Genomic DNA, 15,140 nt, shown 5'->3' with positions numbered 1-15,140 from the left:
GTGTGTGGGAGGACCGTAGCACCGCTACTTCAAGAGCCAGGCACTAGCACTAACTCTTGATTTTATTTTATTGGCATACAATACAGCAGCACTGGGATATATTGTAGTAGAATGAATATAATTTTATGAGTATAGACACACTACACAAATCTTTTCTCTCCTTCTGCCCGACTTGCAGTGCACAGAGCACAGTAAGTCATAAATAGAGTCTAACTCCGGTGCGGTGAAAAGTAAAACTCACTTCTGAAAAGAAGTGAAAGTATATTGTTCTTCATGCATTGATTCCTGTTTCCATTTCCTGTGTAATGGACTTGCCAGTAATGACTGCCCTCGGTGATCTGATCTACACTGACAGGGCTCCATATTATCAGCTGCTGTAAGCATGGTGCTAAACAGTGAAGCTGACTATATATAGGTGCAATAGGAGGGAACATTTATATAGACAGGTATAGGGAATGTACTGTATGTGTGGAAGTGGGGACAGTCGACGATGAAGCGTTCACAGTTTCTGAATCACCTGCAGAACTGCCAGTTTTTATTTTTATTTATTTTTTGTATCAGAGCTTGTTATTGTTCTAAAGGGTTATTTCTTCATTATTAGCCTGCCAATGATCAATTGTGCCCCATGTTTGACCCTGTTTGAACAAGAGGCTGCAGACATGTGAGGCAGTTTAAGTAAATTTTCCCAAAGAACTTGACTTTGACTTTTGTAATGTGATGTAATTCAAGGAGGTAAGAAGGACTTCTCCCTAAATGATATGGAAGTTTTACATCTGAGACCTGTGGCTTGGAGCTGATGGATGGATTGTGTTATGTATACACTCTTTGCTAGTTTTATTTGCATTTTCTTCTGGTCTTTTGTCATCTGTTGTTGTGACGCAATTGCAGATTTGCTCTCTTTCTTGGTACCTCTACCTTCTTAGTACTTTTTGCTTGTTTTGTATATTCTCCTGCTTTCTGAAGTGGGAAGATGAGTGGGACTGAAACCTAGATCCATGTGCTGACATACTCGATTGAAAGGCTTAAGATCATTCCTACAAAATGGCGATCAATACCACATAAGTGTAGATCGCACTATATAATGTTAGATATAAAAACTAGTCTTTTTACAGATCAGAGTCAAGTATGAAAGACTCCTTACTTAGAGCTTGTATTTCCACTAACGCTCAGTGGTTTTCTCTTCATAAAAACATTTGAAAAACATAATGGAGCAGAGCAGGCGGTGGTGCCACAGTATTTTGTCACAGTAAGATGTGATCAGAACCTCCCACGTTTCTGCGGCTGGTTCACACTTTTCTTCCACATCAGCCACTGATCCCTGCCCTCTCTCCGGTGTGTGTTTGCGCGTGTGTCAGAGACAGACAGGGACAGAGACAGAGAGAGAGAGAGAGAGAGAGAGAGAGTGTGTGTGTGTGTGTGTGTGTGTGCGTGCGCCCACGGCTTTATCTCCACATCACCGGATACCCTCTACACGCTGAACACCTCTCTCTCTCTCCTATCTCCCTCCCTCCCTTTCTCTCCCTCTGTCTTTAACCTCACTCTCGCTTCATTTCATTACACTGCGCTTATATCGGCAGCGAACAGTGCACTCCCTCTGTCTGTGGCACATCTTGATTTATCATCATGACTTATGCAAAAGAGGAGAATGGGCCGGTGAAGCAACCTCAGCAGTCCGATCAGGTAGGACCTTAACCTCCGTCACCCTCTCCGTCCTCCATGCCTCTGTCTTGGAGATGCGAGACGCACGCAGCTTTGCGTGTGTTCCCGGTCTAACGCAGCTCAAACCTCCACTACGTTGCTGTCGCCTCTTTAGAATATTCTGAATAATTCTGAATGCTTTATTAGATTTTTGTTGGAAGCAACAGGCATTTTGGATTCAGAAGGCACACGAACATAACTTTATTGCAGTAAGATGGTTGCTGGGATGAGACTTTCAAGTGTGTCACAGGGCTTTATTTGGTGACACCCTTGAATAAAAGTGAAATTAAAATCATCTAAAAATACTCTTTGATTTAAACACCTTCAGTAGTAGAGACAGACCTCTGCTGTAGTAAATCCACGGCACACTTGTCCCTGTGTATTAAAACACCAAATTTATGGTTGTCCCTGTCCTATCCAATATTTGAGTTGTTGTTTTTATTATTGTTTTTAATAGTGCAATTAAAACCAAATGTGCTGTACTTAATAGCTTATGAGACGTAAGTAATGTGTAAAAACAAAATACATTAATTGTAGGAAAGAAGAAGCAAATAACAGGGAAATGTGGTGAAAAATATTTTTAAAATCCAGTCCTGAAATGCAACAAAAAAAACCTTGAAGTAGGTGTCCTCCACATTTTGAGTTTGTTTCACATCTTCCTAGTAGACGCTTGTAACCTTAACCTGGTTGGAGATGCTGTTGTGTTGTTGTTGTTGTTGTTGTTGTGTTGTGCTCCTTTAACTGCCCTGTGTGGGCAGCATAGAAGTGTTTGGATTGAATCGACCTGAGTTTAATCATCACTCTCTCCACCTAATGTGAAGTGTGTGTCAATTTTATTTTTATATGGATTTTCCAGTGACAGACTCTTCTTTCAAACTCTTGTTTGTGCTGTATGTTAACAACCAGCGTGCATATGTGAAGGCAGGAAGGAGTGTCTATATTTTTTATAAGAATTGAGAGCTGTAATTACCACTGCGGGGAACATCAAACCCATTTTACCCTGGGTATAATGTGTTTAACAAAGGAAGACGACAAGTGGATGTCAATTCTAGAACATTTTTAGTTGGATGCTGTGAATGTGATGCTGTTGGTTAAAAGATATGATTGAAATTATACTTTATTTTTATTCATCTTAAAGTATTTCACATGACAAGGAAAGCCCCCCACCCCCTCATCTCTACAGCTCACCCACTGAATGCAGCTTAGGGTGGATGTAGTGCTTCGTGAGCTGTGGGTCTGTGTTTGCTGGAATTAGTTTTTTATGGATTTGGATTCAGGAACGGTTTGTAGCAAAATGTCAGTTAAGGGGTGCTAGACCCCGGAGAACAATATATCATCATCCACAGTGCTTAGACCAAACCACTAAGGTTTAATTTTAACACTATTTATGGTTTAAATGCATCCATTTATAAGGCTGGCATATGCAAATTGAGCTGAGTGGGCTGGAGAAGGTGAGCTCTGCTGTTGTTGTCAGTGCAGGCCAATTATAGCCCACTGCTGCACTTAATCATGCCTTATACAGTTTATGCCGCTTCCACTGGTGTTCGCCGCTGCCGAGACGTAGCAACCGTGATTGGCCAGCCTGTTGGTATGTCTCTCACCCATGTCTCTTAGTGCAGGAGATTGAACACACACACACAAACAAAAAAGCCCTCAATTCTGCCTGAAACCATTTCTGTGAATGTATATTTCATCCTTTTGTCTACTCTGAGTTGCAGTCGTTTCAGTGAGGAAGGTTGTTCAACATTTCATGGCTGAGGCACGGTTGCCGTTATCTGAAGTTAAACAATACACCTGGGCCAAATCAGCACGCTGTTGCAAAAGTATTGGACACAGTAAGAATGCTAACAGCAACAGAGTCGACCAGACGCTGGATTGTAACCTGTGTTGCTTTTATGATGAAAGCCGAGCTTCTGGGCGCGAGTATTAAACTTTAATGCCAATTTTATCTAGGCTCAAATTAAATGCGAGAAACTGAAAAACACACACGCATTTGTAACAAGCAACCTTTTATGCATTAAAAATTAATTTGGAATAGATGAAACAAAATGTCTTTATTTTTCAGATTTGTGTTTTTCTGGCTGGTAGACTAAGTGCTGCAGCCCGACCATGTGTATCAACACATGTACAACCTCTGACTAAATCTTTAATGAACTTCCAGTGTAACTCCATCCCACAGGTGTTGCTCTTTCCACAGAAATGCGTGTGTGTTTGCTTGTGTGTCACCTGTTTACATAAACAACTCTTTGTGCAATGCAGACAAAGGTTTCCAGACCCTCAAAGACCCTTCTGAGTGCTTGCCAGGAAAAAATTGGAAGCACAAAGGAGAATCCAAGGACAAAGAGCAAGTGTTAATGAATGTGGATTCTTTGGTAAACACGTCGACGTCTGAATTTTGGCTCTCCTGCAGAGTGTCGAGGAGATTGTAAAACTACGCTCTTGACATTGAAGTGATTATTTGTATTCATAATCCAAGAGACTCTTCACTGTCATAAAGTCAGGTTTCTCTAAAGAACAACCTGACATTGTTGGACTCTCTGTAAACTGAGTCTGTGCTCAAAAATCAAAAAAAATGTATGCCGTTTTAATACTTGACAGTCGTCTTGTTGATGTTAATTCTATTCTATGTTCAGTAGAATTGTAGAGACATGTTTTCCTCTGTCAGTAAAAGGTATTTAGGACATGTTTTCCTCTGTCAGTAAAAGGTTTTCTTTACAAGTATAAGTGTGTTGTTTTTAGCAAAGCTCTGAATTTTCCACATTTTCCGGGGCGGCTTGAGATAAAAGTCAAGAGAATGATTCTTTGGTTCAGGTGAACAGTCTGCACTTAAAATTTCCACCAGCAGGATATATTTAAATGTGGTATTTGTCAAAGAGGTTTGGCTGGAAGAATGTCAATGCTACTGTTTCTACTGTTCTTTCTTTTTTAACAATTTTTTTTTCATGCTTTAATGAGAGCAGGTGAGCATAGAAGGCACAGTGACGAAGCCCATCCCGAACACAGATCAAAGACGCGTCGAAGAAGTGGTAGAAGTCAGATGTCGAAGCTGCTGAGATGAGACGTGTGCTCATTCACACAGTAGTACGACTCATGTAAAGTATCATGTCAGTTTTATTGATAAAGGAAATCATGTAAATGTAGTTGGGGTTTATGGAGCGCTAGAGATTGTCTTTCCTTCCTTTTCCACTTGGCACTGTTTGTAAGAACAAGACAATTTCCTGTTGGAACAGAGAGAGTGGAAAGTACACACAGCTCCATTTGTGACACTGCAGCTTTAACAGTGACCTTGCTCAACGGCAATATTAGTTTGAAATGCATGCACCAGCCTGCATGTCTGAGAGAGGAAGAAATTAAGATATCACTGCACAGGAAATAACATGCTGCTAAGAAGAATGTTCGAGGTTCGGACTGCAGCTCTGCGGACTGTAGCTGCAACACTGCCGCCGCCGCTGCTGCTGCTGCTGATGCTGCTGCTGCTGCTGCTGATGCTGCTGCTGCTGCTGCTGATGCTGCTGCTGCTGCTGCTGATGATGCTGCTGCTGCTGCTGCTGATGATGCTGCTGCTGCTGCTGATGATGCTGCTGCTGCTGCTGCTGCTGCTGATGCTGCTGCTGCTGCTGCTGATGATGCTGCTGCTGCTGCTGATGCTGCTGCTGCTGCTGCTGCTGATGCTGCTGCTGCTGCTGCTGCTGATGCTGCTGCTGGTTGTGGAGATTTAATAATTCACTGCATCGTATTATAGTCGCAGATTTGGCTTTAACCTGAAATACAAGTTCAAGCTGTCTTTTCAGAGATGTTGGTAAAATCAGTGTTAAAAAAAAGAAGTTATTCTTTTTGATAAGGAACTCTGTGTTTGTGAAATGATGTCTGACATTTACAATGATGATATGAGTATCAGCAGACACTCCAAGTTGCAATGTTGGCATTGGACATGGAAACATTTGTATAGTTTCCACATGCTTTTTTGATGATTGATTGGCCTGTGTGGACTTCAATGTTTTTTCCCTGATATTCATACTACTGTGTTTGGAGACAAGCCCATTTATTTTATGTTGTCTAAATGAACAAAGTGAAGTGATTTTTGCTTCATGGCATGATTAGAATATACGGTCTGTGTTGAAAAAGCTACATGGTGTTTTCATCAGTGACTCACTGCTGGTTCAGGAAACGCTTCGCCATACATTTTTTATTTGATTCGACAGGACTGTTGTGCATCACTTCAAACATCCCCTTTAAAAAGGCTGCTCATTATGAGGCCATAAGGATGCTTATGGAAATTCATGGATCTGTTTGTATGTGTGTGTTTTTTTGTTGTTGTTTTTTAGCTGTACACGTCTTTACCAGCTGAGCGGTGCTAATGCTGTCATTTAAAACAAAGTGAAGCCTGAAGGGAATAAAGGTGACTAATGCAGCATAATGAAGACGAGTAATTATGGAGGAGCATGTAGGCAGACCTGCTGCACACACTGGTCTCTGAAAAAAAACCAAAACAGATGTGATTACATGTAATTTCACAATGGAGGGGGATGTTTTATTTTAAACTTTAATCATGCTGGATCTGTTTGGCTGCTTCATAATTGTTCTGTTGGGATAATGTGACTCTCATCTCTGCTGAGAATAGACTTAATTTTAAAGGAGGTTACTTTGAACTAATCCCTTCGTCAGATATTTAACTTCAGTCACGTTGCTTTGTGCCACGTTCCCTCTAATGATGCAAAGACAGTGCCAGTTTTATCCAGAGGCAGGCGGTAATTTATATCCTCTGAGAAAACACATCTTTTTTTTCCCTCTGCCTTTTCCTGTAAATAGACTCGGCAACGGAAAGAGAAGAAACACAATCTCGCTTATTTCTTCCACATCCTCAGTACATCTTATTTGAACAAAGATGAATAAAACCCAGCGCGAAATCCTACAGAACGCAGTCTCATAAATCCGTGTTTTGTATTTTTACATCTCAAAAACTCACTATTCTCGTTTTTTTTTTTTTTTTTTGACAATATCATCGAAAAATGATATGCACAAATATTTGCTCTCACAAATTGGGTTGGATTCCCTCCATATTTGCTGTGTGGAAATTTCCAAAGACCTTATTTTTAGAAAGCGTCACAAAGCAAACATATACACTTTCAATTATAGCGTGGCGCTAAGACTCGGCTGTGCTTGTTCTCCAGCAAAGTTAGGAAGACAGATGGAGAATCTAAAGTCTGTGCTTGTGTCGAGGGACTGCGCGTGTATGTGTCAAAGGGAGAAAACAAAAATTGATTTATGCCTAAGCTTCATAGGAACTGAAGATAAAATGCCTACACAATGTTGAACAAGATAAACCTTGTGAATCGTTCTTTATCACTGTCACTACAATCTCTTCAGTTAGTAAAGCCACACAGGAGGAAAAGGGCCGAGTGCAGACGTCCTTCAGTTTTCTAAACACACACATTTAAGAGAAAAGTTAGGGAAAAAATTGCAGGGATTTAGGGCAGGAGCATATGGAGGGTTGAAAGTGCCAACTAACTAATTAACATTTTATGTAAAACGTATATCATTATTTCACCATTCAATTAATTATGTCATGGTCGGTTTGTAATTATATACGTTTTTACAATAATTCACAAAAAAAAAAGATTAAAGGTTAAGATTTATCACAATCTGGGATTATCTAAAGAATGGAACTTGTGATTTTTCGCAAACGTTCTACTGGACCATTGATCTGTCAATCACACGATATCTACTTACGTTTGCTTCGTTCCTAATCAAGGCGTTATGATTTTCAAAATTTACGTCGCACTCTAATGAAAAGGACTTTGAACTAGACGTGAGGACAATAAACTTAGAACAACAAACAAATGGAAGAACACATTAATAAAGTGTTTCATCCAGGGAACAGGAGCCTTTTATTATTCACGCTGATACGCAGCACATATACAGAGCGTTTTTTTTTTTTTTCCAGTGCTTCTCTCAGGGCCAAAGAAGCTGGAAGTTTAATATGTTTAATTTGGTGTTGGCACACGCAACGCTAACAACGCTCACAATTATATTTTCACGAGTACCGACCCCAGCTCCGCTCCCCATATATTAGAAATAATGAGACCCCAGTGATCTGTGTAGCTGTACACTACCAACAACAACAATGATCCATATGGTCCAAAAACTGCTAATTAAACAAATTCTTTTATATCTAATTGCCGCTGATCTTTTTTTTAATAGTACTATACAGTTTCTATGGTTACAGTAACTATAGGTTATACAGCATGAACAAGTATTAATAACACAGTGTGTGATCTCTGTTTCTGTCTTTTGGTTGCTCATACAGATGCTGCAGTAAAAAGACGCCGGTGAAGGGAACAGGTATTGCGGGAAGCTGCGATGTGTCATAATAAGTACACCTCTGTGAAAACACAACACTCGGTGAACAGTACGTGTTAGATATGGGATAGTGCAGTTCCTGTGTCATAAACCGAGGTGATTTATAACCTCCATCCCGTGGCAAAACAACAACAACACAGTAAAGGCAGGATTATGGAGCGCTAATATAAAAGCAGATGGTGTGTGTGTGTGTGTGTGTGTCGGGGGGGGGGGTTTGTTGGCTTTTTTTCTTTCACCGTCACTACTGCGTTGTGCAGTAGCATCAGGTTTGTGTGGAAGCATTGAGTTAATTATGACTTTCACACTTAATGCCCGTTGAAGTGTACATTTCTAGATTGTTTCCAATTTGTTTTTCTGCTTTGAAAATGTTTGCACATTAAAAGAGAATCAGAGTGAAATAGAGAAGCAGAGAGAGAGAGAGAGAGAGAGAGGCCACAGTAAAGCATCTGTGACATCCTGATAATGTAATAAACTCTGTACTCATGCTTTTCAAATGAAATCCACTGACTGTGTGTAATTTAATGTAAGACTCCAAGATGTACTGCAGCTGAGTGGAAGAATTTAAGCACCTGCTCCGTGCTGCAGGAAAAGCATCTCATCACATATTGAATAATTTATTCTCAGGTGAAATCAGATAATGGTATAAAGGCGGTGCTCTAAATCATTTAATATTATTTTGACTCGCCGTGACCCGACCGACACAAGTGGTGATGAACCAAAACCATACAGAACCATTACAGTAGCACTGAGTATTTAAGAAATATAGATGTCCAAGATAATATTTTAAACATTTTCACTCTTTATAATATTGACTTCTTCTGTTAAGGAAATTCATATGGAATTTGATCCCACAGATTGGCTCCAGCTGGCAGTGGCATATTTTTTCCCACTTATACGCTCCATTAAGTGCTAGCGTTTGTCTTCAGATATTCTCTAACTTTCATTATATTTACATAATTGGCATCATGTCTTATTAAACATGTCCTGACATCAGTGACTGAGGCCATTAACTCCTCAGCACAAAGTCACTGTTGTCATAAATCAAGTGAAAAGGAAAGGCTCGTGTTTTTTCTCTCTCTCTCTCTCTCCCTGTTCCCCCCCCCCCCTCTCTCTCCCTGTTTCTCCCCCTCTCTCTCTGTACTTTCACTCAAATTCTAATCTTTTTGAAACCCAGTCTGGGTTCATGGCTCTCTCCTGTCTACCCTTCTTGATTCTACTTTTGAAATCAGAAGTCTTTGTTCCTTCCTATTGTGCTGAACATATTTGGTCCTTCTGCACCTTTCAGCTACTGTGCTCACTTTTTTTTTTTTTTTTTAAGCTGGCAAAAATAGAAGCTCAATACCAACTTTGTTCTTCATGCACTGATCTGATTCCAGGGTCTTGAGGTTCGTAGTCTGCCACACAAACATGGGTTAAACCAACTTGACACTTGATTGAGTTTTTCTTTTAACTTTGACTTTGTGATAAGTGACATCTCTGAAGTGTGCTGCTCACCTTTAGAATTTATTCCACAAATGTTAGCAGGTATTGCACATACTGTAGCTGAAGTGTTTTTGTCTTTCGAGACTGGAATTTAGTTCAGCAATGGTTCTGAGTTAAGAGTCTAGTGTTGTGTGCTTGTTTTAAGTTTTGTCTGAGGAAGAATCCTTCAGGAAGTTGGGGTTTTTTTTATGATGATACCAAAGGCGTAAAGAGTCGTTTTTAAATTGATCTGCAGTTCGTTCTCCTTCTGCCCCTGTCACAGTTCAAAACTAAAATCTGAACTGAACTTGACCGTCTTTCCAGTTTTGAATGAAGCTCCCATGTGAACAGACACAGATCGAGGTCCATCTTTCTATAAAACACTAGACAAAGTCAGGCTCCAAGGACAGACGCCGGCTGATGTCCTGCTATCTATGAACCAAAAGCCAGTTGGCATGAATTCTTAATCTTACTCATGAATGGACATGATTTATTGATGCGGTTCCAGAGGAAAGTTTACCCCTATGTCCAAGGTTACTGCCTCTCTGCAGTTTGACTGCTCCCTGACTCTGACTGCATTTCGTCAGAGTGATATATCACATGTCAAGTGTCCGATGTCTTTCGACAGTTGAGGTTCGTTTTCGTTTCAGGTGTCTGTATGTCTCATTTCCCCGGCTCTGAGTTCATATCTTTAGGCTCCCAGGGCAAATTTCCCATGACACACGGCCGTGATATTGGTCCCCACTGTACTGTCGAGCAGCCGGCACGGTTTCACCACAAATTTAACACCAATAGCTCTCTTGGTTCCCTTGGAAACCAGGTGCTCAGAGATCAGGAAAGATCCATTTCACACTTGAGCAGTGAGTGGAGACAAAGGGATGGTTAGGCAGAGGGAAGAAGGAGGAAGTGAGGATTAGAAAAAGAGAGAGAGGGAGGGGGGTACGTGGGGTGTTTGGAAAGCTTGACCTCAAAAGATGCTTCATCTTAAAGCCCCCTTTGACTTGGAATGGAATTAAAATAGCATCAAACAGACCTGAAGAAATGTTGTTGACTTCTCTCTGCTGCCTCGATGTGGCATCTGCAGAGTGTGGAAACGGCTGCAGTCGTCGTTTACTGATGCGGTTTTAATTGTTATTGGCTCAAAGACGTGTGTGTCTGCTCTTCACTTAAACCAAGAGTGGAGGGGTTTACTGCAAACACTGCTGGTCGTCAGGATTCCTCTCCAGGCACTTTTCTTTTTTTTCCATGTTAAAAGCTCTTCAGAAAGGTCAACATTTGGACAAGTGTGTGTGTGTGTGTTTGTGTGTTTGCAGCAAGTTTTTATACACACTTAACATCAGGGGAAATTAGCCATTTTGGTTCTGGATTTTAAATGGTGAGGCTGGTTAGTGAGTAGGTGGCTGGAGTGGAGTATTGTTGCACAGTAGAATGAAGCAATTAGAGCTGAAATGCTTAAACTCTCATGAAACAGTGGTTTAAAAAAAGTTTTTTCTTATTGGACTAATCTTTGTGATGTTTTTGTTTGTTAAATGTATGTAGACAGTGATGGTGGTTTTGTTTGTCTTCCAGTGCTTTGTCCAGGTTAGAATCCAAAATTACATAATGACTAGTTGCCATCCAGTAACGTGATCTCTGATCAGTAGCCAGTATGGTTTTCAATCGTTGCAGGGAGGAAGAAAGAACAGAAAGTGACAGTACTTTCATTGTTGTGTACTATTTTGAGATATTTACCGCAAAGGCAAGCTCTCCCAGAACTACATTGTCCTTGCCCTTAAATTGGTTTTCGACCTTCTGAAGGTTTGGACTTTTCTATTTGCCACTAATAGGGAATCAGAAATGGAGTCTGAGTCACTGTTGAAAAGGTCTTTAAGGCTCACAGAGGAGGACTTTTCTTTTTCTTTCATGACATGTCATGTCCAAACTCTTCCAGATCTAAAAGTCCATCATAGGACTTTAATGAGGTCGTAATCGGTCAAAGGTTTATTATGTAAACAAGGTGGATTACAGGAAGTATGATAAATATCGACCACTTCTTGCTCATGTTGGTGTTTTGTGTCGCAGCATAGCGGCCCTGAAGGTTAGCAGTCATATCCTTTTCATGTGGATTTTCATCTGTTGGGGATTTTAATGGACAAATGACAAACATCTAACACAGTATTTGATTTTCTATTGATTTGATTTGTGGAGAATCTCTCTGACCTCTCTGAATAAACGAGCTTGTATTTACAGAAATGCCAACGTGGAGAGCCACTAGTCAAAGTTAGGTTTATTTGACATTTTTACTGCACGGAAGACGTTAAATAGAAAGCTGTCTGGGGTAATTGTACTTCCGGCCTGATGTCAGGTTTCTTCGTGAGTCAAGAATGACCTTATATTCCTTTCCATTTCCTCTCTTGGCTGCCATTCCAACGCTGAAAAGTAATTTAGCAACGTAGCGTGGCATAAATCCAGCTGACACATTTATAGATCTGTAATGTCCGGTCAGCTTCGTGCTACACTTCTATTCTTGGTAGCTTATTTCAGGCCGGTTACACGTGGAAAAAGTTTGGCTTGTTACAGTATCTGGGTACCTGTCCAGACTTCTGATTGTTTTATTTCGGTCTCTGCCAGAGGTGTGTGTGATGCAGCGTTGATTTTCTAGACGGACTCTGCAGCACGTCTTTCCGATTAGACTATGCTAATAGTGCTGACGGGTTAATATCTAATGAATCCAGGACACACATCTGTGCATCTAATCCTGAAAGTCCTTAACTCTGCAGCCGTGAATCCAGTTATTGACGTGCCTGTTGTTTTTCTATGTGTACTCACTGCCTACAGTATCGATCTGCTCGGTTGTGAGACAAACTGCGCTCAGACACTAAGTGCACTGGTAACATAAATGCACACATGTGCTCACATTTTAAAAAATGTAGATGGAACAGTCACTGGTGATGGAGCAAAGAGAGGGCTGTGCAGCTCGGAAGGCCGGAGGCGAAAACATGTGTTTGACTTTCACATGGACGCCGCATGATGAAACTCACACCACCATCATCAACATGAGGATGGTTCACTGAGCTGCCGCACGCTGCACAGACCAGGTCTAATTGGTTACAAAGATCTCAGCAACCGGACTGATACGGGTGACTGGAGCTGCTCAGTATCCTCACCGACTGTGACCAGAGATTAATGTGTGTGTGTGTAGGGATGTGTGTGTGTGTGTGTGTGTGTGTGCGCGAAAAGAACTAATTAGACAGGAATGACAGTATGCTGACTGATGTCGAGCTGTCGTTCTCCTCTCCCTTCACCTCACACCGAGCACGAAGTGATACCTTTCTGTCACATTATTCGCGCAATTACACTCCCATTACTCGCTCAAGTAACGCATATAATTAAACCAGTAACTACTCCATCTACCTAGCAACAGTGCTGAGTTACCTGGTAAAGCCACCTACCTCTTCTTCACCTTCCTCTCATCCGTTTTACCTGTCCTGTCCCCATACAGCACCAAAGAAATATCACGACAATAATCGAAAAGAAAAACAATCTGTCAGAAATAGTTGCGTCATGTCAATTGTTTTTTACAGAAGTACATAGACTTGTTGGTGATGTAAACAGTATTTTGTGGTTTCACGTTCTTGCTGCATTTGCATCATGATTTGTGCCCAATGCTTGGTACAGTCTGACTGAAGAAAAAAAAAAAGTTTTTTTTTTTTGAAGGTTCAAGGCTTTAGCTGTTTGTTCCTGGTTGTTGTTTCACAAGTGAGATGCAGCAAAGCTACTAATGTGGAGATAAAAGTGTGTAACCTGCATTAAAATGCTGCCGTCGGTGATGCTGTGAGGAACATGTTTGGGTTTTTACCAGAGAAATCACTTACAGCGCATTAGGATCCAGAGGCTGTGCTCCTGACTGCCATTTCCCACACTTGAGTTTGGTGTGTCCTGTGGTTCCGTGGCAGATGTGTTTTTCTCTATAGACCATTATCCATTTGCTGGGCTGTGTGAAGAGCGCAGCCTATTATTCTGCCTGTTGTTTCACAATTGACGCCTCAGCTCCTCTCCAGTTAGCAGACTGAGCTGCAGGCACACTTCGTATATGAGCAGCAGGGGGCAACAGGAGGATACTGTGTTAAGACGCACGAGTTGCAGAGTTTCCAGCGTCTGTGTGACAGTGAGCGAACTGTCCTTCAGCACGTCTCTGCCTCCAGCGGTGACCGAACCAGAAGCCTCTGTCTCATTTGTAATGGAAGGAACTCCAAAATGCACTGTTTGCAGGATTTCTCCGTGACGGCTTAAACGGATGATATTGAGGCAAGTGTGTGTTTGTGTGTCAATGTTAATTTAATTTGTATATATAACGTGTGTGTATTTTTTTTCTTGTCCCCAGGACCTTGTGGGCAGTGCTCCACCTCAGAGGAACTGGAAGGGAATAGCCATCGCTCTATTGGTCATCCTCATCATCTGTTCCCTGATTGTCACCTCGGTCATCCTGCTGACACCCCGTATGTATATAGCACACACACACACTCACACACACACACACGCGCACAGGTGTGATTGCTATCCCAGTGTATGTGTACCAGGGTGTGAAATTACTTTTTTTAACACCACTTTTTACCCCTGCAGAACATATTTTGGTGGAACTTTGGATCTTTTTTTTTTTTCAAGAATTAGGTCTTTATTAAATTTGAATTAAAAAAAAAAAGGTTTAAGGCTGTGTCAAAAAGGAATTCTTAATATTTTTTCAATGCAGCAAAATAAATATTAACACTTTGATGAATTAATTATTCTCATAATAATTATTATATTAACGACAGCAAAAAAGTGATATTCCAAACATTTTTTTGTCTAAAAAGTTTATAATAAGCTAAAAACTTTAAAAAAAAAATTCACTTATTTTGGTTAAGATGTCTAGTGGGTCGGACCAGTACAATCATAACATAATTACATATAAATAACGTCTTCTTTTTTCCCCTTTTTAATGCAAAAAAGTACATTCAATAAATCTACATATTTTATGAAATATAAATTCACAAAACATTTCCTGAGCATGAAGTGTTTGTGTATTTTTTTCTTCAATTCATCAAGCGGGCCGGATTTGGCCCGTATGTTTGACACCCCTGTTTTAAGAATAAGGTTTTATGATATATTACCATGTAATTGCATGCTTTGTGTTTCTGAAACACTTTCTCTGTTGAGTTACACTGGCTGTCTAAGGAAACAACCACTTTCTCATTCCACAGGAGCACAGATTGAACAACATGTTTCAGTCTGTACTTATTTAACAAAATGGGTTTTTTCACATGTGGTTGTGTGAGGTAGTGAGACAAGTTTGAACAGTTTCCTTCACACTCACCATATGTTATCACAACAACACTTCTCCGCGCACACACACTTATTCAGAGGAAGACGGTTTCTTATAAACAGATTCAAAAATACTCTGTTCATATGATGTTGTGCCACCTTAAACTCATGAACCACCAACATCGGTGTCACGACTAGATGTCAAAAATAATATTTTTCTCTTGAGGATTTTATTTCTCATAAAAAATATTTGGTCGTATAATAGGAAAAAAAAACAACCTTCCTAAAATATCTATTGGTTTGGGTTTTTCATTGAAATGTTGTGGCCCTCCAAAGGAATA

At 40.6% G+C, this 15,140-nt stretch overlaps 1 protein-coding gene across 1 annotated transcript in view; it reads left to right on the top strand.

Moving 5' to 3' along the window:
- The window catches only part of LOC103396168 (dipeptidyl aminopeptidase-like protein 6), a 67,516-nt gene that overhangs the window by 22,571 nt on the left and 29,805 nt on the right, over positions 1-15,140 (top strand). The window contains exon 2 of the mRNA XM_008334157.3: positions 13,883-13,997. Coding sequence (XP_008332379.1) covers positions 13,883-13,997 — 115 coding nt within the window. The remainder of the gene's footprint in view (positions 1-13,882; positions 13,998-15,140) is intronic.

Source organism: Cynoglossus semilaevis, chromosome 20 (genome assembly GCF_000523025.1).
Source record: "Cynoglossus semilaevis isolate Cse_v1.0 chromosome 20, Cse_v1.0, whole genome shotgun sequence".
In the NCBI taxonomy this organism is placed as follows: domain Eukaryota; kingdom Metazoa; phylum Chordata; class Actinopteri; order Pleuronectiformes; family Cynoglossidae; genus Cynoglossus; species Cynoglossus semilaevis.
Note: the sequence above shows the minus strand (reverse complement) of the source record. Positions and strands in the feature narration are given on the sequence as shown.